The following is a 26,618-nucleotide window of genomic DNA, read 5'->3' as shown; positions in this document are numbered from 1 at the left end:
GGGGCTGGGATTGCTAGGACAGGGTTTCAGAGCTGTTGTGTGTGCCCTGCAAAGGACCCGTCTATCTGAAAACAAGCGGCTGGCACTGAGGCCTGGCGCCTGCTCTCCAGGCTGGTTATTCAAGGAGCTGCTGTTTTCTCAGCCGGCCTCAAGGTCTGGCTGGTTGGGGAGGCTCTGGGAAGAGACAGCCCAGGATCATGTTAAACACAAGGGTTCAGCGAACGTGCCTCCAGCAGGCAGGCAGCGCGGTGGTGTCTCTGCAGTAAGGTGCAAACGTACGCAAGGGAATCAAAACACCAGGCAACAGGCGCCTGCGAGGCAATCTGGGGACTCTGAGCAGGGAATTAGAAGTCACTTCAGTACAGCTCTGGGAATTATTATTATTTTAAATAGCTGAAACAAACAACGCCAGAGCGCCACGGGACAGCACATGGGAGGAAGTCTGAAAAGCAGCGCTTAGTATCCTAGCGTAACCCATCCTCCCTCTGCTGGAAAAAATACCGTCATCAGCTCGACCCATGAGGCCGTGCCTTTGGGTTTATTCCTGGCCTGAAGATACCCTGGAGAACCCTGGCCTTTCCAAGAGCGATGGGGCTGGAGTAACACTATCCCACTCACACAGCTGGAGGTCTTGGACATTCACCGCTCACCCAACCTCACTTAGTTCGGACACGTGTGGACACAGCCTCCTCCTATCACAAACTCACTACTGGTTACCAAAAGACGCACACGCAGGAGAGTCACCACGTGTGGAGGCGACAAGAGAGAAACGGGCAAAGAGTTTATTTCCACATAAAAGTGGTCATGCTCCGATTTGTACTCTTGCTTCTATAGCAGCGATTTCCCCCTGCCCCCTGAAAGGCGTGTTGAAAACACACAAGCCAAGGAGAAGTGAAGCCTCATCACCTCCCGCAAGGGCACAATGTGGATTTTCAACAACTTTACCAAAGCAGCACGCCACGACGTCCAAGGGTACCATATACCCCGCATGCAGGGTGCGTGCTATTTTAGGCCATCGATATTTACTTCGGTAATTCACAGGAAAACCAACAGAAGCCCGGGAGATCAGACCTGCACAGGATTTAGTGCCAGGTCGTGTGTTATCTGCAACGAGAACACCCCACGCCCCTTGCCCCTATACTTCAGGCGGAGGAGCGGAAACAGTCACACACCCGCAGCAGAGACCTGGCAAAGTGATATTTCGCTTCTCCTCTTGTCAGAGCTAGTAAGAAACACCTTGTGCTACTGGTGTCCTGATTATGCAATAATACTAATGTGTCAGCGACTGTGCCTTCGTTGGTGTATTAAGGGGTAAGCAGTTAGAGAGGACAGATAAAGATTAAGCTGTTTTGGTGGAAAGAGACAAGCCCACTACTCCAAGGCACAAGTTTATAAATATAAAGAACCAAAATGTATCCGATTACAAACGGCCCGTTGTGTTGCACTGGGAGCGAGAAGTGGGCTCATAATACGATGCATGCTTTGCCCACTCCACTCAAGTCAAACTAATTCCTAATTACTATTTCACAACCGAGTCGGGCCAGTGTAACTATTTCAACTCTTGCTATTCCTGAATTCTTGTGTTACTTAAAAATCTCGCGCACTTAAACCGCTTTCCAGGCGCGGTAAGAAGCACATGATTAATTACAAAACAGAGATTCTGTAAACAGACGCAGAGATTGAGAGCAAACAGGTCTCCAAGACGAACCCGTTTATATTTGAACTAGTCACAGTTGGTAAGGTGGCCATCTGCCAATGTTTACTGACCCTCTGTGAGCCACTTTCATTAGCTGCGGGAGAGACAGCTGTCTGCAGTGACAGAGGGGCCCCAAAAGCTACTCCAGCTCCCCTGGTAGCACCGGTTGAGAATTTATCGGTATGCCACCTGAACGCATGCGATACCCCCCACACTAACCCATATGGGGAGCGCCAGAGGGACAGATATGCCATTGGGCTCCTCTCACACTAACAAGCCACTGCTCCATGGTGGGCCGGTATCCCACGAAATGCGTTCCACCACGGACACATTCGGGTTGCCCAGCTATTAGGGAGTTTGGTTTTGGAGGTTGGGGTCCGGGAAGAAAGCAGCAAGCACCTCCCCTGGGCACGGCTGGGCGAAGCGGAGGGTCGGACCGAGGGGTAGCCAGCGGGCAGCCTCCCGGCCAGCGCTTAGAGGAGAGCCGGGCTGCAGGGAGAACGGCCCCGAGGAACTACTGGCCTAGAGAGGTGACAGCCGGGCACCTCCTCTGCATCTCCCTCTACTCTGAAACACCTTGCGGCTGCTGCTGCTCTGCGCCTAAGCGCGTCCCAGGCAGCTCCATCCGGAGCGCAAAGCGCTGCCCTGGGCTCTGGAGCGCGTCTGGCTGAGCGCAAAGCAGCAGGAACCGCTTTACTAGAAGCAGTTAAGAGCGGGATCTGGCTCCAGTGCTCACCAGAACTTGCCCCGGCGGCAAGCAATCCCCACCTACCCTGCTCCCTGCAAGATCTGTGCCTCGGATACTGAGCCTGTGGGGTACGACAATCCACGCAGCCATGTGCTTTAACCCCTCTGAACCAGTTCCTGCGAGCCCGCCAGCCCATTAAGCGGAATGGGACTAACATAGGGGAAAGCAGAGCGTGGGGCTGCTTTCCGGGTGTTTTGTGGAGTGGGGGAGAGGACCCGGTGACCAATGCATCGACAGACCCTTAGAGAGAAGGCCAATAAACCCCAGCCAGCTCTTACTTTTCGTGCTGTGCGTTTTCCTGGATGGCCCCCAGGATCGACGGCCCTGGCCCCGCCGGGTACGCAGGGAGGATGCCCTGTTGCAGCCTGCATGTGGCCAGGTGTCTGTGATGCTCGTCCTGCAGGCAGGCGTTTTCGTGGTACAACTTGGCCACTTGCTGCTCCAGCTCGTCGATCCTCCGCTTCTGCTTCTCCAGCAGCTCCTGCTGCGTCTCGATGATCTTGTTCAGCTCCTTCAGGTACCCCGCCGCCTTGCTGGGGTTCTCCGCCGGGCTCTCCATGGCCTGGCCGGCCACCGACCTCCCCACCCCTCGGCGGCTTTGGGAAGGGGCGGGAGGCGCTGGCCGGGCTGCTGCGCTGAGAACTTGAGACGGGGTGGGGGGGAATAAATCACCCCCCGGCAGGGCCACTCCTCCGCTGGTAGCCGGCTGCCTGGAGCTAGGGATGCCCAGGAGAGCGCCAAAGCGGCGCGCAGCGGCTCCGGCTCCGGGCCGCCATTGCTTGTGCTCGGCTTCCTCCGCCTGGTCCGGACCGAGGGGACTGAGCCGGCCGGGGCTGCAGCCGGCGCGGTGTCCGCAGCAGGAGCTGCCGCTCTGCGTCCGCCTCCTCCGTGAGCCCCGCCAGCGGGAGCGGGCTCAGCCTCTCGCCTGCGGATCTCCGCGCCTCCGGGAAGCCGCCGCCAGCAGCAGCAGCAGCAGGGGCGCGCAGCAGCCCTTCAGAGAGCAGGACACGGGAGGCGAGGGGCTGTGCCTGCTGCCCGGCTGATCGCCCGGCGCAGCCCTCGCCTCCCTCTGCCTGGCCGCCGCCGCCGCCGCCACACGCGCCGCCCGAGTCCCTCTGAGCCCCGGGGCTGATGCGCTTTAAGTAGCACCAGCTGCCTCCGCCGGCGGCAGCGCGGAGTTTGCAAAGTGGCGGCGGGTCGGGGGCCGCGAGCGGGGCTGAGCGGCAGGAGCGGGGCTGGCGAGGCGGGCGCTGGACGCATCCCAGCGCTGCCCTGCGAGAGCCGCCGGGCTGATCCACCCCCCGCCCCTGGGCACGGCTGGGCGAAGCGGAGGGTCGGACCGAGGGCTGGCCAGCGCTCGGACGGAAGCGGGGAGGACGGCCCGGAGGAAGATACCACTGGCCCCGAGAGGTGACAGCCGGGCACCTGCTCTGGGCCGTCCCCTTTCGGAAGCAGGCTGGTCCTGCGCTGCACCCAGCCTGGCCCCACCGCTGAAGGAGAGGGGCCCAGGGTGCACTCAGTGGCACACTCCTCTCCAAGCCAGTGGGGAGGGGAACCCCAGGTGCAGGTGGAAACCTCTTTAAACCTCGCTTTTTGGCGGGGGGGGGGGCTTTCAATTTCAGTAGACACCCCTGCCCTCTATCCCCAGCGAGCTGGGGAGCAAATAGAGTGAAGAAGGGTTTTTTTTAAATGTGGGGGATCCTCCTTAAAACGGCAGGATCCTTCACTGGGTGTGGTACAGCCATGCACCTACCCAATCACTCACCCCTTCTGACCCTGCAGAAGGCGGGAAGCGGCTTAGAGTCTTGCTCTTTTAGTAACACGGCTCTGCCACTCCGGGCTTAAAGGCAGGCCAGAGATTGCCTAAGGCCATACTGCATTTTTAGAACCATCGACCCAGCCATCAGCGATGCAGGAGTGTGAGAGACCTGCTGGAAGAACAAGGCTTCCTGCTGGAACACGGGAGTAATTACTATTCAAATAGCACCAGTGTGCTGGGTGCTTCAGAGATGTGACCTCGCTCCCAGCCTGCCTGAAGTCATTTTTGCTCAGGGTAGTAGTGCAGTGTACCAAAGAGGCAGTCTGCCTCTTCCAACAGCCTCCTGGACATTTCAAACCTCTTCTAATAGAAACACTGCGGTCTGTCAAGATTGCATCAGGCTGGAGAAAGTTATGGGGAATCATGTCCCTCCCTGTCTCATGGCTAAGTCCAGGAGAATGGATGCAGAGAGGGCTTAGAAAAATAGGGAGGTTCATAAAGGAAGTGCCAGTGGGGATGTAGGAAGGAGAAGGATGATGGAGATGTGAGGGAACTCTGTTTTCTTTTCTTCTCTTTTCTCCCTGCCCCCCACTTCTTTCTCTTCTTTCCTTTCTTCCCCCACTTCTTTCTCTTCTTTCCTTTCTTCCCCCATTTCCTTCTCTTCCTTCATCATCAGCTCTCTCCCTTGCCCCCCAAAAAACGAAGTTTTCAATGTCTCTAAATGGTGTTGCTGTCTTGTCAGTAATTTGCTGGTCCCCTCCTCTGCAGAGTCAGCTCTTCTGGAGGCTGCATTTTTCCTTCTTGGCCAGGATACATTGCCTCTGGAGCATGGCTGATTCAGCAGAGTGGAAACCAGAGGGCCAGTAGCAGCTCTGGCTACTATATTAGGACGTTATCACACCTCTGCCCCTATCCACAGGCCCAGCAGCTGAAAATTTTCATAGCATCGTTCTTTTTTCTTCAGCATAGAACATTAAAAACAGACACGTACCTCACCAAACTACAGCTTTGGCCCAGCATTCAGATTTCCTTTTCCATCTCCCCAGTACAACTGACTTATGAACATAAGGGGAAAAACAAACCAACAAAAATCCTGAAATGAAGAGATTCCTCTCTGGCAGTAGCCTAACTGTATTAAAACTTTTATTTTCAAAGGTATGTGACTCATCAGATCCCATTATTTCACCTTAGATGTAGTTTCCTGCACTAAAGGGCTGTTTTTCTTAACAGACTAATTGAATCATGAAAGAATGTAACTTATAGCACCAGTGAGGACTAACACTCCTGTGAATGAGGTTTAGGTTGGATATTAGGAAAAACTTTTTCACTAGGAGGGTGGTGAAACACTGGAATGCGTTACCTAGGGAGGTGGTAGAATCTCCTTCCTTGGAAGTTTTTAAGGTCAGGCTTGACAAAGCCCTGGCTGGGATGATTTGATTGGGGATTGGTCCTGTTTTGAGCAGGGGGTTGGACTAGATGACCTCCTGAGGTCCCTTCCAACCCTGATATTCTATGATTCTATGATTCTATGAATGGGCAGAAAAACCCTTTTGGTCTGATGAATCTTCCACGGCCTCTGTTAAATACACTACAACTACACTACACCCCATCCACCCTGATTGAATTGGCCTCATTAGCACTGACCCCTCACTTGGTAAGGCAACTCTCATCTTTTCATGTGCTGTATTTTTATACCTGCCTACTGTATTTTCCACTCCATGCATCTGATGAAGTGGGTTATAGCCCATGAAAGCTTATGCCCAAATAAATTTGTTAGTCTCTAAGGTGCCACAAGGATTCCTTATTGTTTTTACTACAACTATTGTAACCCATACAGAAGGTGATAGGTTAAGGCTAAAACCTTCCACAGCTTGATTACCTTTGCCTCACTAGAAAGTTGCTGAAAATTATTGCAGCTCCCAGTGATAAAGCGCTGTCTATACTGGCGCTTTTCAGCACTAAAAATTTTGTTGCTCGGGGGGGTGTTTTTTCACACCCCTGAATGACTAAAGTTTTAGCGCTGAAAGTGGCAGTGTAGCCACAGCTTTAGAATGTTTCAAAATATTTGTAAACCTACCGCAACTCATCACAGTGGAAAAGAGTGCGTACAATTTTCATACAAATTGCTGAAGAGATGTAAAACATGAAGAATCTCTCATCACAGCTATTCCCAGATGAACAAAGTGCACAATATTACTTGATGTAGCCAGGTTATTCATCACAGGGTTAAATCAAGTGGTAAAGAGTGGAGAAACTCATATACGCACAATAAAATGCAAACACCCAAAATTCATTAGTGTAGCTGTATACATTAAAGGCTTATTAAGTATTTCACATGTAGAAGCATAGCAGCCATTAGTACAACTAGTATCTGCTTAAAAGACATTTGTAGATAGAGATTCCTGTGGCCCAGGCAGCATTGGCATAAGTGACACTAAACTTGATTGAAAGAAACATTTTCCTCTTCCTGGGGTTACGATTTTAACTTCTTCCACAGATAAAAAACAGAAGCCCCTCATTTCTTCAACTACAGAGCTATGTCATGTTTACATGGCTAGTACCCTTTAAGATAAGCCACTAGAGGAATAAATAAGCTAAATCAGAAAGGTCCCAGCTGTCTGTCAAGAGCCTCTGCTTTCTCTGAGAGAATAGCAGTAGTTTGTCTACCTTCCTGAGTTCATTAACAAGCTAACGAGAACTGCCTGCTGTCAGTCAGAAGTCCAGCTGCTTTTTCTCAGCCGCACTAGAGAGGGAGGAACTCACACCCACTCAGCAGGAATTCTACTCTGAGGGACCCACCAGCTGGCCTGGAGAGAGAGAGCACATCCAATCTTCAGAGGCTCCCTAAGAGCAACAGCTGGTTTCCTAGACGCCCACTAGCGTCCTGATACATTGCAAAAGCAGGGTAGTTGCCCTACAGGGCCAATTTCAATGTTCCCTTGATTCCCAAAGGGCCCGCATGCCACATAATGTTGGATACATTCAGAAAATTTGCAAACTCTGAAAATAAGCATATTAATGGAATCAGTAACGCGCTCAGTTTCCATACCAATGTGGGGCAGGTGCAAGCGGTTTGTTACAACAGATCCAGTTGTACTGTAGAACAATATAGGGAATTCCAGCCTAACCTGTTTAAACATGGAAGTTACAGAAATAGCATTTTGCTTATTTGCAACCCTGTTACCTTGGGATAGGACCCTGCCCATTTTCATAAGCTAATCAGGGCCTGGTCAATTCTTGCATGGGAAAGTACACGGAAAACGTGCATGCTGTAGGAAATATTGTTGATCATTTTAGGAGGAGGACTTTCCCCACCTAGCCAGTAATGAAGAAACATCCCTTGTCAGGGTGACGGGCCACTGTGCTTTCAGCTGAGAAGTATTATACCACAGTTTGACCTCTTATGGTCATTCAGTAGCCCATGGCACTATTTGCAAGAGTAAGGGTGTTAAATCCTGTGTCCTGGCTAAATGATGATGGAAGGGCCCAGAAAAGAAGACTATCATTCAGATACTTGCGCATTTTATTGCCTTGAGTGTTTACCCTACACCTGGTTCTCAATTTATGATTATGGGGGAAGGATGGTCTTATGACTATGGCAATAAATTAGGTTCAGGTAATACGAGTTCCATTCCTGGATCTGTTACAGACAGACTTCCTGTGAAAAAATGTTACATCAACGTTAGTCTGTATTCGCAAAAAGAAAAGGAGGACTTGTGGCACCTTAGAGACTAACAAATTTATTTGAGCATAAGCTTTCGTGAGCTACAGCTCACTTCATCAGAAGTAGCTCACGAACGCTTATGCTCAAATAAATTTGTTAGTCTCTAAGGTGCCACAAGTACTCCTTTTCTTTTTGAGAATACAGACTAACACGGCTGCTACTCTGAAACCTAAATAGATTGAGATTTTTTAGCCTCACATTATACGACATGTTCTCCAGGCCTTGAATCATTTCACTATGGCACAGCCACACTCATAAGCAGAGGTGATTGGGAGCCAGAAAATTCCAGCTGGCATGTGTGGAAAGGGCACACCATACAGCACTGTTCTTTCTTCCTGGAACTCTTTATTTGGGAGAGGGAGGAAGTCATTTGTCACAGTTTTATACCCTCCTGAACATGAGGATTTTCTCTTGAAAACCTGATCTGGCATGAATGTTGCTTGAAGTAGCATTACGTTTTGTTGGGCCTGGTCTGTATGTGCTATTGTGCACCTGTGTGGGTCCTTCTGCAGGACTGGGAGTTCTTTTCCATAGAAGGCTCACCCCTGCCTCCTTCATGGGTCCTTTAATCCTTCCCCTAAAGGGGAGACTAAAGGAATTCTACAGGATTAACCTTGGAGTTTCCTGAGCTCCACACCCTCTCCTTGGGATTGACCTGTCCCTGTGAGAGTACCACTTGGTTTGTCTTCTTATCAGGATAGCATTAGATCCACAATCTGCATTACACAACACTACCACATAATAGTTTTACAGATCTACCTAGCACATAGAAGAATTAGACAGTGTTCTTGCCCTTCGGCATTTACAAGCTAGGTAAGACATGGCAAGCAAAGCATGACACACGGAGAGATAACAGATCATATTTAGAGGCATACACCTAAGGGGGTAGAGTTGAGTGTTCAATTTGAACTGTTTTCTGACCTTGAGTGTTTAGTTTCTTAAATTTGGTGCATTAATTATTCCTATTTGTAAGACATTTCTATTAAATTGATTTGTAAAGAAAATAAAAATTAAAAATATTTGCTTTTCCAACTTGTGTAGCTTAAAAGTTCTACAGGCTTCATCAGAAGAATTTGATCTGATGCTAATCAGTCTGGACATCTGATAAACCCAGCCATACTTAACCAAGTATTTAATTCTGTGGTGTATGTAATAAAATTCTGTCTTCCTTCATATTTTTGGCTGTTTCTATTAATTCTCTTGGTTTTTGTTTTTGTTTTCTATTTAGAAGCCCAGAGCTCAAAATTGTCTTTGGCAGGAGAAACCATGTGTCCTGGACAAGAACAGCTGACATGCAAGCTCTTTAGGCAAGAATCACTTCTTCCTTTGGTCCTTTCAGCACTGTCAATGCTTAATAAATAATAAAAGACCAAGGGGCTATATGTGCAGGAACGGAGATGGGTAGGAAGGAACATTTCTGTCTATCTGTGGTGGAAGAGGACAGATCTGTAATGTGCTTATACAGTAAAGGGAATGCTTGTTCAGCGGATCACACCTAGAGATAAACGTACATGCAAGTGCTCAATTTCATGTGTGAAAATACATAGTGAGGACATCTGTGTATGCTACTGTATGTTTTGTGTATCGACAGTTGAGAGTCCAGAGTCCATGAGAGGAGAGCTCACATATAAATGTATTTCTGAATAGTCACCAGACAAGCATGAATGTGATTTTTAACTGTGTTAAGTTTCTGGGGTGCATATGGGGCTGTGAATAGACCTTAACCGTGCATCCCTTTGAGTCACTTAAAAATTGCCTGAAATTCGGATTCAGTGGGTTTGAGATATAGGCTTTATTAGTATAACAGCCTAGATCTGGGAAACAATTGTTTAAGATTGAATTTTTGATACCTCAAATTCAGGATGCACTGGTTTAGGAAGACTTTTGAGCCCTCTTACTTTGGGATGCCTTGTGTTTATGATGCCCTGGATTACAATTTTATTGAAGAATTGTAAAAAATCTAGGATAACCCAGATCTGGAATACCTTCATGTGAGAACATTGTTTTGAAACACCTCAATTCAGCATACCCTTGCTTAAAGACATCCCAAGCTCTAGTCTCTGTAATACGAGACAGTCTCATATTAGATATTATACACAATAAGTTTAGGAGGAATTAGGTTGAGTAGCAAAAATGTGTGCCCAAAATCAGACAACAGAAAAAGTGTACTGTGCATGTGGAATTGGCAATTTAAAATGTTCATAACTTTAAAGTTACTAAATGGAATATTCTTAAAACTTGTCCTATTTTTTGAGGCAAAAGGCAAGTTTGAAGATTCTAGCATTGGATAGTTTGGGTTTTTTTGTTTTAAGTTATCAGAGCATAAAAACTATGAATATTTTGGGGGAAGAGATTTTCTTTTCTCATGCTTTCATAATGCAAAACAGACCAAGTACATTCTTCTAAAACATCCCTCCTGATCTTCTCAAAATTAGCCTTTTGGACTTAAGCATGGGCAGTTTTAACCCTAAGTAAATTTGCTTGAGCAAGGTGTGAGCAACTGAAAAAGTGGGATTAGAATAGAATCTGTAACTCAAATTTAGCTATAGAGGATCCATTAAATTTAGAATACAACCTTATCTCTGCCTCCTATAATTAAACAAGTTATTTTTTAAACAGGGCAGAAAATAATTTCCCTTGGTTCTGCAAATTAAGCTCTGACTCAAGCCAAATCAAAGCTGGACTGAATAAGGATACCTTTTTTTAAAAATATAAGAGTTTAATTAACAAAGATGAGGAAGTCATGAATGAGAAAGGAAAATATAGGTCTAGCCATTATTTCATGTGAAGAACAGAGTTAAGTATCTAAAACAATACTTTATTTTAGTTAAAGATGAATAGAAGGCTTATGGAAAAAAGTAGGGATCAAAAATTACAGAGATTGGGAAGCTAATTAATGAAAAAAATAAAACTTGTCCTAAAATTACAACTTTGCTACAACCACTGAAAGGAAAAAAAAAAAAAAAAGGCAGCGTGCTAAATTATTCATTTTCTCTATGTTTTTTGCCATTGTAGCTTAAAATGATCAGACATGACTTCATTGTGACATCCTTCTTAGCCAAGTTTATCAAGTATTAATACACAGTATACAGTAAAAAGTCAATAAATACAAAATCCTTTTAAATAGCAAATAGGAACAGGGTGCTTTCTTGGAGAAGTCTATTTTCCAATAAGAAACTAAAAAGTAACAACTTATGAGGTAACAATGTCATATCAAATGGTTGTTAATTGAATTAAAGTTATATCCATAATCCAACATTTTATTTTATACATTACATCATAGGTATCACTACTTGTACTGCTTGTAGTTAAGTTTACCCAACACTTGCATAATAAGACACTGTTTTCAGTGGTTTATAACTTTGCAAACTTTAACCAGGGAGGCTGAGATTTTCCATGCCCAGTATCAGCCTCAGGTGGAATTATTTTGGAAAATTTCTATAAAAACAGTTCAGCTCTTTTTCACAACAAGGTTAGGGGAAAATATGTTGTTTTGCCCAGGTAAAAAGAGATTCTTACAACCTTTGCGAAGTGCTAGCGTTTCCAGGCTTTGGAGCAGAGACTGTAAATTTGGCAGGGGGGTTGCCTTAGTGCCATGGATGTGCCTTTCAGTGTCCCCACCAAAATCTGCCCCAATTTGGCACAGCTCTGACCCTCAGACAAAACACAGTTCACACATTCTCAGAGACTTGTTAGTGTTAGGCAGCTACATTTTCGGAAGAGTGTCTGCACTGAGTATGCTCCATCCCCTCACACTTTGTGTGCAACTGGACTGCACATGTGCCATCTCCACAGAGTGACTGAGTATGCTCCATCCCAGAAATGCAGGGAATGAGCAGGACTTCTCTTACAATTACTTTACCTGACTGCCAAGGGCCACTGCATCACTGAGCACAGGAAATGAGATAGTCACTCCTGTGTTCTCAGTGGTCCTCAGGAGGAGGATGCATTTCAAATAGGCTGCAGAGGAGTGAAGAGTCAAGCATGAAGGGGCATGGTGTCCATGGGATAGGCTGATGGAGGTTGCGGGGACTGGGACAAGGAGCTGAAGTAGAGGGAGACTGGGGGGAAAAATAGTTGAGAGCTAGGTGGGAAGACTGGAACCTGAGAGAGGAAAGAGACTGGGATGAGGAGCTGATATGCGGGGTAGACTGAGACTGGGACAAAGACAGGTTTGGAGCAGCCTGGGCAGACACTCCAGTCTGAGGTGGCCAGGACAGTGAATGGTCTATAACCACTAGAGTATATGCCCATGTACCAATATTAGAATCCAGGGTTCCTGAGTCTCAACATTCCTCTGGTTTCAGAGTAGCAGCCATGTTAGTCTGTATCCGCAAAAGGAAAAGGAGGACTTGTGGCACCTTAGAGACTAACACATTTATTTGAGCATAAGCTTTCGTGAGCTACACCCACTGTCAAAATGTGCCTCATCTCCCCTTTTATGGCTGGTATCAGTTATTTAGCCCAAGTGGCAGAGAGGTCTGTGCTGTGGATCTAAAGCTTCCAGCACTGCTGATGACCCACCTGGGAGCCAATATGGTACCACAGGGTCAACCCCCCCGCCCACATTTGTCTCAAGGTGTTAAGCTCTTTCATTACAACACACCTATTATATTTCTACCTTTTGCTAGTTAAAACCAGGCTCTTTTATGCCAATATAAGTCATTTAAGGATTATCATAGCTAACTAAGCGCAATTTTCTCTGCTTTAGATGACCAATAATAATTTCTCAAAAAGGACATGTATTTTACCATATAAATGGCTATTAACTAAAACCAGGGTAACTGGATTTCTGTGAGCTAGTCATACAGCAGGAGTGAGGAAGGTGGTGCTCAGAAACTACAGTGATGTGTGCCATAGAAAGACTGAAGATGGTTAGAATGGAAACCTCTAAATTGTTAAAGATAGTTCTTTTATTTTATTACTTATTTTAACCTTTTGTGGGCCTGGTGCCACATATTTGTGGGCCCAGGGCAGGCACAGTGGGGCGGTGGGGAGTTTGTCCCCAGCGTGAGGCAGGGGGTGGGGGCAAGAACACAGCAGGGGTGGGGAGCATAGAGGATACCTCCGGGGCACGGCGGAGCCAGTTCTCTCTCCAGCTGAGCTGCAGCTCCTCCAGGTAGCAGCAGCTGCTCTTCCTGCCCTCCTGGCAGAGAAGCTGATTCCGGTTACTCCTGTAACTGGATTTTTACTGTCTGATCAGCAGTGCTGACTGGACACTGCCAGGTCCGCTTTTTGTCCATTTTTTTACCAGACAATCCAATTGTCTGGCAACTCTAATGGGCCCCTTCTGAGTGTAGACCCGGTGTGACAGTGCCATTGGCACCATTGTAAACCCAGTTCTATTTAACATAGCAATGTGTGTTCGCTCCTTGAACACAAGTCTATCACAGTAGCGAGGTAGTATGTCTAGTAGTTATTTGTTAGTGAAGTGTGTGTGGGAGGGAGGCGGGGAGGAAGATGTATTTACAGTGCTGTAGCTAACATGTGATAGCTATCTCATTGTGAAAACCCAGTGTAAGCAACATAAGTGATAGTTTTACCTGGATGCATCTGGTTGAGGTGAACCCTAGGATGAATCACTTATCTTGGTTTTTGCAATGACATAACTATCTTGTGTATTGAAGCCACCTTTTTCCTAGTGTAGGCACATCCTGAGTGATCAGCAGACAAATGTGCTATAATGTGAATGTCAGACCCCTGTCTTGCTTACAGATTGATACTGTGCTAAGAGAAGTTTGGTAAATTAATTCCATCATGACTGTGTCATGACTATAGGTCCTTTTGTTAGTCTAGTTAGGGTAGTCTGTTTTCTGAATCACCATGGTTGCATTCTGACTTATCTGCAATTGTGGATATTATTTTTGTTTCATTTATTATTTTTTGATGATAGCATGCATCTCTATTCAAAATATGGTGGGGAAAGAAATATAGCTTTTGATTTAAATTTCATGAATGGGGAATGGAAAAAATATAGCAACTATATCACTGATAATAGTTGAGGGAAAATAAAAATTCTTTTCACAGTAATGAAATTTGGAGCAACTATTGAGGTTTAAAAATACACTTGGAAGTTCAGACTGTGTAGTATTATACCCCCACCAAAAAATAAAATAAAATCACAGTCTAAACAAATCAATTTTATTTGCTCTCTGTACTGATAAATGGGGCTAAATCTCAAGGGGAGCATGTCGTCTTTGATGAAAATTCAAAAATAGAGAATGGAAAACTCAACAGTAAATGCTGAGATCAGACAATCATTCTTTTCCCATCCCTTTTCATTTGTATTGTTGAAAGGGATATAGGAGGGAGTAGAGGGGTGGATCTACAATATATCATTATAACAAGAGTGCTATTTACAGTTTGGATCTAGGAACCTTAAAGTATTTTACATAGTACTTGTAATTTGTCAGCCTCTGTTTTATGAGCATTTCTGCTGCATCTACATCAAGAAGCCCTACAGCAGCATAGTTAAGCTCTGTTGAACTCCATGCAGATTTACAGATATGGGAGTTATTTCTGTCAACGCTAACATGAAAAAAATATTTGCTAGTTGGTAATTGCCACACAGAGGCAAAGAAGGCTGGGTTTCTCTCTCTTGCAGTGGGAACCCAGCCTTGTGGAAGGACCGGAGAAACCTGAGACAGTTCTTCAAAGTTCCTGGAGATAAGGAAGTTCTTCACTCCAGCTGCCTCTCAATGAAGAGGAGCAACCAGTCTTGATGGCAAGATTGTGTCTGATTCTGACCCATCTGTCCAGAGCTGGCTATACGATACAGACAGAAAAGTCAGTTATCAAGGATGGCAAAAAGTATTGGTAACAGCAAAATATTCCATGACCAGTGATGTGTATAGAGATAGGTGTTGGACTTGGGCCTTCTAAAATTGGCCTTCTCAATGTCTCCCTTGAGGAACAACAACTCTGAAGATGCTCCAGTGCTACCATCTAGGCATTTTTGACATCTACTTGGAACTCTACATCAAGGGACGCATGAAGAGGAATTTGCTTCCTCTCTGGAAAATATATTATGGAGCTGCTAAGTCAGTGACTGAAATAGTTGAAGTCACAACTAATTTCCCTTTATAATTCTGTTTTTGACCTAACTTTGCCAAAACTAAACTAAGTTGCCTGAACCGCATCACATATGCTGCTCAGTCAGAGGAAGTTTTGTTTTGAAACACCTCAGAGTTTTCCAACAAGGTGTGTATCAGATTTAGCAGTTTGCCTTTTGTAAAAAAAGTCTCCTAATTTGAGCAGTGCTGGGGGGATGCCATATCACAAGTAGTTATCAATCCAAATGCCACATGCAATTTATTTCATTGTTCTCAACAGGGACTGGTGCCTTTGATAATTTTGGAATTGTATTTTCAACCTTTATACCATATGTCAGGGGCTCTAGGATTTATAGTAGTCACTCATCTAATTGCTGAACTAATACAGAACAAAGATAGACTATGAACGTCATGTGATCGAGCACAGGAAAGCATCTTTTGCAGATACAGGTGAAGTGGCTTAAATAAATGCTCACATACACCTGACTTAATTTCACTCACCTCCAATGAAGACTCATGAAACATAGTTCTCCCATGTACTGTTTACCTATGACCTGCCCAGGATGCTGTGGGCTCTCTCACCTTGTGGCCAATTTGCCTTCCAGTTAAGGTTTTTCAAAGTCATGACCAGTGATGTGTAACTCTCCTATTAGCTGTTAGATGGAAATTGCTGTTTAAAATAGAGCTGCAGGAATTTATTTTTATTCCAGCTGTGCCTTATATCTACTCAAATGTGTTTTCCTTCTATGTGTCTTTATCTATTAACAAACAATCAACCCTGAAGCCTACATCCCAGTTTCATGCTAAAAGAACAGTAGGTTTCCTTGCTTCCTAGGGATGATTTTTCAGCCCTTACCCTTTGTGTTTTTTTCTTTATCTCCTCTTTTTGGTCTATTCCCACGTACAACAGACTTTTCGTCTTAACATTTCGTTTCCCGCAGAGCAATAAAGCTTATGTTTTTAGAAAAAAATATGCTCTTTGACAAGAAGCGTGCACATGGCTCTAATTTAAATGATCTATGTGCCATCTCGGGTGCTTTTGGTATTACTTCCAATTACACTGGTGCTTTGTCTGTCACCTAACTTTTTTTTTTTAAGCTTCGAAAAATTCTCCTGTTCCCTCTGCCATCTTTCTAGCCATACACTCCGGACAAGACTGAGCCTGAGGACACAAGCTAAACGCTGCCCTTGTTCTTCCCTAGGTCACTTTTGAAGTTGGGTTCCAGCTGCAGGAGTATTTCCCCACCCAAAGCAAGAGTGCAGCTTATCCATGCACACGGGCCCTTGCTTTATTATGCAGTATCATTTCAGAGAATGTCTGCCACAAAAGGGATTTATCCCTGTAAGTAATACCCTGCTGCTAAAGCTACAGTAGCCAGACATTGCCCTTGTTCTGCTTGCTGTAACCGCAGCTATAATCTGACAAGGGCCTTTTTGCATGGGAAAAAGATGCTGATGGCTTTATCTGAAGCCATCGACCCAATTCCACTTTTAGCGCCCTTACAGCATCACATCTGCATACTCAGGGTCAGCAGAACCATGAGCCAGGCACACACACATACACACACACACCCTTTGTTCTTTTAAAAAACAAGTATTATGACGAATTCCATCCACAGACTAAAATACACATTTGTAATAGTTCAGGCCAACAAATATACGGCTCCACAGAAAGACATTAAATATTAGCAGGCTGCATTTCAGTTCTTACCAACGCCAAGTGGCAAGAAAAGCAGTTCCTCCTTTATGTGAAATCCATGTTTGTAAATAGGGTTCTGTCTTAAATCGATTTTGATGCTTTATCTTTAGAGTGCAGCAGATAATATACATTTGAACATCAATCCACTGCCAGTGCCACCTGGTGGCAGAACTAAATTAAAACCACCAAAAGTGTGTTCCAGCATAGTGATTTAACCATATGATTCCCATTAACATTAATGGAGCTGTGTAACTAAATCTTCCCTGTTACACATGGAAAAAATGTATCCCTCCAAAGCTGATTAGTACTCACAAGAACAAGACAGTTCAGAATTAAAACAAACTCTGTTCTTGGAGCAGTATGTTGTGCCAGTGTAGTAAATATAGAATAGATGACCCAATCAATGAGCAGCTGGTCAGCTGAAGTCAGAAAGTGGCCAGTAACTCATCAGCACAAAAAAATTCATTTAAAAGTCTTATAGCCATACCATCAAATAACCAGCTTTACAGCTGACATAATAATAAAAAGTATTGGACAAGGTCTCCTCCTCCACATGGGGCTAAACTCTTTCTCAGAGCAGAGCTTAGCAAGGAATAAGAGGAAACCTGCTTCACTCTTTATCTGTGTCATTAAATGATTAGAGAGACAAGGTGGGTGAGCTAATATATTTTATTGGATCAGCTTCTGTGGCGAGAGCTTCTGTGCCTGGATCAATAAAAGATATTACTTTACCCTCCATGCCCCCTGAACCCAATACCCTGGGACCCACTGGCTACTATAACACCACTTTATTAGATGATTCTTATTATTGGCCTACCTCAGTCTCACCAGAAAGAATTTCTCTCACCTGATAAGAATAGAGAGAATGCCATCCTGTTGGGGAAAATCTCCTTTCCCTTCCTAACATGAAGGCATTTAACTCCATCACTGCCAAGCACTGTTCACATGCTCTCTCTCTCTTTGGGTATACTGGAGTGAGTCACTGTAAGGACAGTATTTTTGGAGTCCACATCAAAATCTGAAGAGATTGTATGCCTGAACTGTTATTACAATATTATTTACAAAGAGGTGAAAGCTTAGGGGAAATGTGTAAGACAGCTCTCAAAGAGTAGTTAGGAACTCTGTATTTTCCACTGAATGCATCCGATGAAGTGAGCTGTAGCTCACGAAAGCTTATGCTCAGATAAATTGGTTAGTCTCTAAGGTGCCACAAGTACTCCTTTTCTTTTTGCAAATACAGACTAACACGGCTGCTACTCTGAAACCTGTTACAAGGAAGATGATGACTCCAAAGGGTTTTTTTTTTTGGGGGGGGGTGGGGAGGGAGGGGAGGGGCGGTATATGATAAATACCCACTTGGGGATTCTTTAATGCACAGTGATATGTGTTGTAGCAGGTGCCACCAGGTGGTGAACTTGATAGCTCCCAAGTTCTTTTTCTTAGAATGAAAGAAAAGGTTCACTCTTGGAAAGGCATATGCAGTATGGTGTGGTGAGTTTTGTAATGCATAGTTCTAGCCCGAAGGAACTGCATGAGCAGCAGGAGGGTTTTCTTGGGAGGGGTTGCAAGTACTCTGGAGGATAGGACTAAAATTCAAAATGATCTGGACAAGTGTTCTGAAGTAACTAGGATGAAATTCATTAAGGCAAATGCAAAGTACTCCACTTAAGAAGAAACAACCAGTTGCACACCCATACAAAATGGGAAATGACTGTGTAGGAAGGAATACTGCAGAAAGGGGTCTGAGGTCATAGTAGATCACAAGCTAAATAGGAGTCAACAGTGTAACACTTTCCAAAAAAAACCCCCCAAAAACAAAAAACCACCAAACATCATTCTGGGATGTATTAGCATGAGTGTTGTAGGCAAGACACAAGAAGTAATTCTTCTGCTCAACTTCTGGGTGCCACATCTCAGGAAAGATGTGGACAAGTTGGAGAAAGTCCAAAGAAGAGCAACAAAAATGATTAAAGGTCTAGAAAACATGACTTGTGAGGGAAGATTGAAAAAATCTGGGTTTGTTAAGTCTGGAGAAGAGAAGACTGAGAGGGGACATAACGGTTTTTAAGTACATAAAAGGTTGTCACAAGGAGGAGGGAGAAAAATTGTTCTCATTATCCTGTGAGGCTAGGACAAGAAGCTTAAATGGGCTTAAATTCCAGCAAGAGCAGTTTAAGTTGGACATTAGGAAAAACTTCCTAACTGTCAGAGTGGTTAAGCACTGGAATAAATTGCTGAGGGAGGTTGTGGAATCTCCATTATTGGAGATTTTTAAGAGCAGGTTAGACAAACACCTGTCAGGGATGGTCTAGATAATCCTTAGTCCTGCCATGACTGCAGGGGACAGGACTAGATGACCTCTTGAGATCCCTTCCAGTCCTATGATTGGAATAAATTCTTGGTGCAGAGTTACTCCCTGGGAACCAGGCATTGGTGTTGGGCTGAGATTCCTGAAAGAAGGAATTGCCTGCATGTGGGTTGTCACCATGTCACTTACGTGACTGATGTATATGTATAAATTGAACAAGTTACTTTTAGAGTACACCCAAACTCCATGCCACTGATTTCCTCTCCACCGGGAAGCCAACCTGGTTCTGGACAGCTGTAGGGTGACCAGATGAAAAGTGTGAAAAATTGGGACACTTTCTGCGGGGGAGGCGTGGGGGGGGGGAGGGAAGGAGGTATAATTTCATATATAAGACAAAGCCCCTAATTTTGGGATGGTCCCAATAAATATCAGGATGTCTGGTCACCCTAGACATCTGCTACTGCTTGATAAAGAAAGGGTGGGGGGGGGAACTGAAAAATGTGGGTGTCACATTCAAGTTGGGGACATTTTTAATCAGAAGACTCTTGATTCCCCTTAGCAAGTGGATTAGTGGGAGACTGGATTGTAACAGCTCCATGTACAGTAAATCAATGCGCTAAATTTCTGAAATAAAGTTGGATTGAAACAACCCACTAAGTATATGGCATTAAATAAGCTATTATACCTAGTTGTGTGCATCTACATTATTTCTATCTCTGTGGTGAAAACTAACTGGCTGGTTCTCACTGGCATCCTCTACAACCATCTGTATTTCTACTGCTGAGCAAACATTGTGCAATTCCCCTCTCTCCCCCCGCCCCTTGGCTATTGCTCCACAATAGAGAGAATCATATGCCCTAGCATCAATTTGTCAATGTCATTTGCCTCTCTCTGGTTGCTGACTACTTAAAGCAACAGTACAACGTGTGTCTTGGTTTCTGTCAGCTGTGTGGCTGACCTCATTCCCAGGTGATATTGTCTTCTGATTCCCTGGACGGTGACCTGAAACTTCCAGCAGCACGGTTTCTATGCACAAATCTCTCCGATGTAAGGAAATCAAGTGGAGGAACTTGGCAAACTGATCTCCAGCATCTGAGACTAATACTTACAGGGTCTATCAAAGCAGTGGGTGCAAAGCAATCGTAATATGGCAATTGCAGAGCCCTTTAGCTGCCCTTTTGTCAGCCTGGTATTGAAAGAGACACTTCTTGTTAGTCAGTTCAAGATTTATGGAAAAATGCAAGGGGCATGATGAGCCACATTGCTTTCTGCTATTTTCCTACTGAATATTGATCATGGACAAGTATAACAATGAGGGATTTAACAAACGCTTGGTGTCAGAAATCCCTCCCAGCTAAAGCTGCTGTGTGGTCAAACAGCAGTGAGGGATGAGGTCACGCCTCCTTCACTGGATGCCAACAACAATCGCCTTTTATGCAGTTGTTTGAATCATCCTATTGAACAAGGCTCACACACTGGGTAATTGCCATATGCAGAGTGATAAACAGGAGAATGCACTGAGTTGAATCATTCAAGCAAATAAGTGTCAACAGGTATTGTCAAGCAAATGGGACATGTGGCAGCAATATGGCAGTGCTGTCATAGAAGAGGGGGTCTTGGCAGCATTAGGCAAACTGCCCACCACAACCCATTGTCACGTGGCACCTCTGACTTCCTTAAATGGGCCAAACAATTTTTTAGAGGACACAGAGCCACGCAAATAGGCTGCTAAGAGGCCACCCAATATTGCTGGTGAAGAGGAGATCTGAGCAGCGAAGAGCTATATTTGTGGCAAGCGCCTTTGGATAACTTCCAAGCCTCCTGCCCTAGTTTCTATAGCCAAACAAGTCATCCTCTTGGCCATATATAATAATGCCCAGTGGCTTGAAGGTTAGTAGTGAGGAGACTGGCGAACACCCAGACTCATGCACTGCCTCAGGCATCTGTCTACTGACACGGTTCCCAAAATGGGATCAATGGTCCACCAGTGGTGCAGTGAGCATTTGCTGTTGGGCTGCAGAGTGAAATCCATCCAGAGCTAAGCACCAGGGATAAGGAGAAGAGACAACAGGTAACATTAAAAAAGTCAGGGAATTCTTGTTCTACCAGTTAATTTGGTACAATAAGGAAGTGTGCTGGAAGGCTTTTTGAACTCATATTGCAGCTTACGTATCACATTTCTACTACATGGAGTAGTAAGAGAACAACGTCTGCTGAGCTGCAAGAGGGAAACCAGACTTATGAAACAGGAAGCTAAGAGACAGCTTCTAATGGGCATAATGAAAATGTTTCCCTGTGCAATCAAAAGAAATAATCAGTCCTTTCCCACCCCCCTCTCCCCAACAGAACATCAGCAAAGTCAGAATACAATCACTAACATTTAACAAAGATATTAAAGTACAGTCAGAAATGGGGACTAAAAGAATAAGTTAGAGGGAAAAATAGATAGTTATCTATTTCTTGCCTCCTCCAACAGCATTTTGGTGTTCCAGATTAATAGAAGTAAAGTATGTACAACAATGTATTTGCCCTCTTAACCTATAGTGTTTTTTACAATGTCTTTACTGCGTTTGTATATATTATAGCACAGAAAGATACAGACTTACACTACAAATAGGCTGGGAAAATAGTATTTTGCACTATGTTAATGAGAATATGTAAAAAGAATGGATTTTTTTAAATTCCACAAATAGTTCTGATATCAGGTTAATAGTAAATAATATTTAGGTGTGGAAATCTCCCCCCTCCCACAGGCAAGCAAAACTGAGTTCTACAGAGAGGAAAACGCAGCATAGTTATTTTCTCAGGGGGAGGTGGTCATCCAGCTCCAGGACTGTAGATCAGCTGCAGCCACGAGTCTGCTGTGGAGTCCTTGCACCTCCACAGCAATCCTGAGGCCCTTACACCCACTCCAGCTCCCAGTCAAGACTTCAGAACCCTGCCCAGATGGGGGCCTGCACAGCTTTCCTTGAAGTGTCCTTTCTCATTGCCAAGATTCTCTGTGCAGTTTGTAGGCTGCAAGATTTCCCACTGGGTTTGGCAGAAGTATGAGAGACAACGTGTATGGATCCCTCCAGCCTCTTTATCATAGAAAAATCTATTTGTTGAAATACATTATCATAGAATATCAGGGTTGAAAGGGACCTCAGGAGGTCATCTAGTTCAACCCCCTGCTCAAAGCAGGACCAATCCCCAACGAAATCATCTGAGCCAGGGCTTTGTCAAGCCTGACCTTAAATCTCTAAGGAAAGAGATTCCACCACCTCCCTAGGTAACCAGTTCCAATGCTTCACCACCCTCCCAGTGAAAAAGTTTTTCCTAATATCCAACCTAAACCTCCCCCACTGCAACTTGAGACTATTACTCCTTGTTCTGTCATCTGGTACCACTGAGAACAGTCTAGATCCATCCTCTTTGGAACCCCCTTTCAGGTAGTTGAAAGCAGCTATCAAATCCCCCCTCACTCTTCTCTTCTGCAGACTAAATAATACCAGTTCCCTCAGCCTCTCCTCATAAGTCATGTGCTCCAGCCCCCTCATCATTTTTGTTGTCCTCCACTGGACTCTTTTCAATTTTCCACATCCTTCTTGTAGTGTGGGGCCCAAAACTGGACACAGTACCCCCAGATGAGGCTTTTAATCACCTTCTCCCCGTAAGGAAACTGTGGATTGGACTTAGAGTTCTGGGAGTGAACAGAGGCAGTTGACTCCTACCTTCCTTTGTGGTCCAAGGGAGACCCATTCACAAAGTGCACTGGACCTGGGAGAATGATTGAATCTGTTGTAATTTGCAATATGCAACTTAGTTAATACAGTGATGGGCCAGCTCTCCCCTATTAGCTGGATTAGAGAGATTTGAGAGAGAAACTGGGGGGACTAAGATTGAACCAAAGTGTTCTTTGTGGGGGACGAGGCTGCTTGTCACCATTCGAGAGGTGGCAGGTGCTGCTTTAGGACATCTCTACCTGCATGAGGAGTTTGGATGTTTACACAATGTGTCCTTGCCTCCTTCCTTCGCATACCCTTGATATTATCATACATTGAATTACCTATACATTCTAGTCGTTATTAAGAAGAGATTATATTGGAATGGAATGGCCACAGGAATGTAATCCTCCCTGCACTATCTGCATTTACTGATTCTCAAATGTACATTAGTTTTCACTCACTGTATAGAATCATAATGTCTGCACTTTGGCATCCTCAGAACTCAGCATCCATATGCTCACAACAGTTCTGGCATCCTCAACTTCTCATTTCATCCACAGGACAGACAAAGACGTCCAGTTACATCTCAAAAATATTCAACGATTATACTTTGTTGGCAATAAGTGGTACAGCAAGCAAGTAGGGTTTATGTGGCTAGAAATTCTTAGACAGATCACTACTGCTTTCACTGACAGCAAGCGATGCGGCAAGCAGGCAGAGTTGTAGGAAAGATCTTTGCTGAGCATGCATAGAAGCAACTGTTGCATGCATCTCTTACTCTGGGTAGCAACCTGCCTTCAGCTTGCATGCCTAAGTCCTAGGTATCTCACTAAACTAGGCCCCTGCTGAAGTTAGTTCAACTGGAGAAAGAGACTCACATATACATATTAGATATTTCAGTGTAACAACAGTTCCTGGGGCGTCATTGTCATTTCAAGTCTCAGTCAGTATGGGGAAAATTTCTTCCATGTAATATAATCAGAGCCATCCTCATTCCATGATTTTTTAATCTGGGTCCAGATTTAGGCAGACCATGCATGGTGACACTGAATAGAATAAGCGGTGTTCTTCAGTCTGTAAGCTGGAGGATCTGTATGTTTCCAGCACCCTGAATAAAGAATCCCCTTCTCATTCATTGCAACCAAGTCTTGTCTCTTTCCTCTTGTGAGGAACACAGCGTCAGTGTTACTTTGTACTTCCCTGGGAAGTAGTTTTACTGTTGAACAAATCTGCTGATACAAAATATTTCATAACCGCATCTGCTGGGGCTTCTCATTAGCACATACAAGGCTGATCTTACTGTAACCATCCCTTACAGACTGTAGGCTTAAGGATCTATACCGGTCTTTCTTCTGCTGCCTCAGTTTATTTCCAATACCCTGGAACCTTCAGATCCTAAACAACTTTCTATCAAACAGATTCTATCATCGCTGTGTGTCATTGAAGAGAGTCTGGCAGGGAGCTTGTCTATAACACATCTTAGCCATCTTGCAACTTCAGGCCCTCCATCTATTGCTAGCTAACACCAATATGTTTGCAAGATCTGCAATCACATGGTACATGTTTGGAGGTTTGAATATAAATCAGCATTAGGCCAATCAACACTTCAACCATCTGTCTCACCTTCCCCCTTGCCCCCCAGTTGAGTTTGTGGTTATCTTGTAAACAAGAATTTTCTTCAAGTTACCATCTAAACTATCCAGAATATAATTTCCTAGCTCAGTTATAAATATTTAAAAATCTGATCTTGACCTTCTTCCCCCATTTCATGCTGTGTGGGTGCACTGCTGTGTCCACAATAACTGCATTTTAAATTAGTCCTTAATTCTGATTTTTAAATTATGTATATAAGTGGTTTATGATAAACTTTTGTTTATCATAGAACAATTTTCCCACCTGCTATAAACAGTGAGGATCTCGGGGGGAAATGTGCAGTTCATGTGCTTTATGGAGAGGAAAAATGCACAATTCTGCAATTCATTAACATCCTTTTTCTATGACAGTAATTGGATCCATCTCAGTTATGCACCTGAATGGAATATGCAGTGACAGCAGAAGAGTCAGTTGCATTGTGGAGTTACTTGTAATAAGAATGCAGAAATGTTTTTCACTGAAACAGCTGTTCTAGATTTTGAACATTAAGTATTAGATTTTAAACATTTTATTACATTTTTGTAACCTAAGTCTCTTCGAACCCTAAATAATGCAAAGGAGGAGATGCTAATATTCATAGGTACTAAGTAGCCCCATGTTCCTAATATTTTTATGTAATTTGGTATCACACTGCTTATAATGGAAACTTCTATAAATGGTAAATATTTATTTCCAAAAATACAGAATAACTGTTTTAATTAAACAGACATATGTTCACTCACTAGTATATAATCCAAACTCTTGTTTACAAGATAAATACCAGAGAGTATATATTTTCCTTTAGAAGGCTATTCAAATAATGTAGCATCTTTGTACTAGGCAGTGGGATTGTTGTCCTACCAAGAGTTTGGACTGTATGGAAATTGAATTAAGTTGGGGGTTTGTAAGCTAAAAAAAATTAATGAGTCTGGTTAGAAGTTTGTATTAGAGAGTGTTATTTTAAATGCTGTGAAGCCCCCAAAGTTTGTGTCACACTATGCAATTGAAAAATAAATGATGCTGCAAACTGATGTGAAGACAGAGATTATGTACCACCGATGTTCATCATATTATACATTTCCCAATAAGATCAATATTTCAGTTTAGTAGCTGAAGTGTCTGCTCTGCTCATATTAACTGTAAGGATGTAAAGATATTGTCAATATTAGAAGAGCACCAACAAGAATTTACACACACAGCTAATATACCTTTAGAAACTTGGATAAAAAAATACTAGGCTTATGTTTTAAGTCACAAGTGAAAACATGGTAGAGACTGTTAACAATTTATAAGAAGGTGAGTGTACAATGGGGATTCCTACACACTGGGTATACTCATAGCTGTAAATTAAATATAATCACTGTAAACCATTGATATAGGATTCCATCCCAGAGTGAGCCATACCTGCATAGAAGTAATTCACTGGCTGATGTGGGGTTGCTGGGCCTTTGCCTTGTTTTCCCCATCCTGTTGGTCACCTCCATCTGGGTCTTCTATGGCCTAATCCTCAAGCCAGCTTACTTAAGAGTTCAGTCCCCTCAGGGCACCCAAAGTCCCAAAATAAACACCGCCTTTGATGATAGTCCCAAGTTAACCAACAAAAAGTCTTTCACTCCTTCGGGGCTCAACTCTCGATGCCTCTCACTCTTATCAGAGCACTGACTTCAGAGGCTTTTCCCTGCTGGGAGTCCAAGTACAACATATTGCACACTAGTCTTCCACCCCTCCTGGGCTTCTCTTCACTTCCCTGTTCCTTGAGTGGAACACTAGCCCCAGGACTGTCACCTTAGAGCCTAGCCCCTTATTCCAGGGGCTTACTGCAGGAGTTAGCACCACTCCTATGACCCTGCACTCCAGCTCCAACTCAGCTTAACTGGTCTCCCCAGCCAACTCCTCATTGCTGCTTTCCAATCCTTTTTTAAATCCTACACCCAGCACAGGTGTGGTGCAGTGGTGCTAATTAAATGGGACTGGGGAAAACCTGGTCCTTAAAGGGGCAGCTACCCATTACAAGCATCAAACTAATTTCACTTAGTAGTAGAAGCTAGATTTAAACATTAGTACTATGGATGAAAGGCCAGTGCTTTAGCCACTGAATAACCCAGGGTCCTGCCACTATTATTTGATTTCAAGTGAGAGAGAGATACACACATACCCCCCTTTAAATTATAGCTGTTTACTACACAGATTGGTACTTAGGTCCTGATTCAGCAAAGCACTTAGGTGTATGCTCAGCTTTCAGCATTTACCAAATAGGGATGAAATTAAGCATACGGATAAGTGCTTTGATTAA

The 26,618-nt window shown here is 44.2% G+C and overlaps 1 protein-coding gene and 1 long non-coding RNA gene across 9 annotated transcripts in view; both read right to left on the bottom strand.

Moving 5' to 3' along the window:
* IQSEC1 (IQ motif and Sec7 domain ArfGEF 1) overlaps positions 1-9,095 on the bottom strand; it is a 692,283-nt gene extending 683,188 nt beyond the window's left edge. For 4 of the 8 annotated variants that reach the window (XM_037903964.2, XM_037903972.2, XM_037903966.2 and 1 more), the window contains exon 1: positions 2,723-3,812. In XM_037903964.2, coding sequence (XP_037759892.1) covers positions 2,723-3,003 — 281 coding nt within the window. In that variant the 5' untranslated portion in view covers positions 3,004-3,812. Of the gene's footprint in view, positions 1-2,722 lie in introns of all 8 variants that reach the window. The other 4 variants (XM_043550598.1, XM_037903968.2, XM_043550597.1 and 1 more) reach the window with 4 other exon arrangements.
* Positions 9,096-14,046: 4,951 nt separating this feature from the next.
* LOC122466497 lies at positions 14,047-26,204 on the bottom strand. The gene is made up of 2 exons (XR_006292072.1): positions 25,730-26,204; positions 14,047-14,692 (listed from the first exon to the last, which is right to left on the bottom strand). It is a non-coding gene; the product is annotated as an uncharacterized LOC122466497 (long non-coding RNA).
* Between the last annotated feature and the right edge of the window lie 414 nt (positions 26,205-26,618).

This window comes from Chelonia mydas, chromosome 7, assembly GCF_015237465.2.
Source record: "Chelonia mydas isolate rCheMyd1 chromosome 7, rCheMyd1.pri.v2, whole genome shotgun sequence".
Taxonomy (NCBI): Eukaryota; Metazoa; Chordata; order Testudines; family Cheloniidae; genus Chelonia; species Chelonia mydas.
Note: the sequence above shows the minus strand (reverse complement) of the source record. Positions and strands in the feature narration are given on the sequence as shown.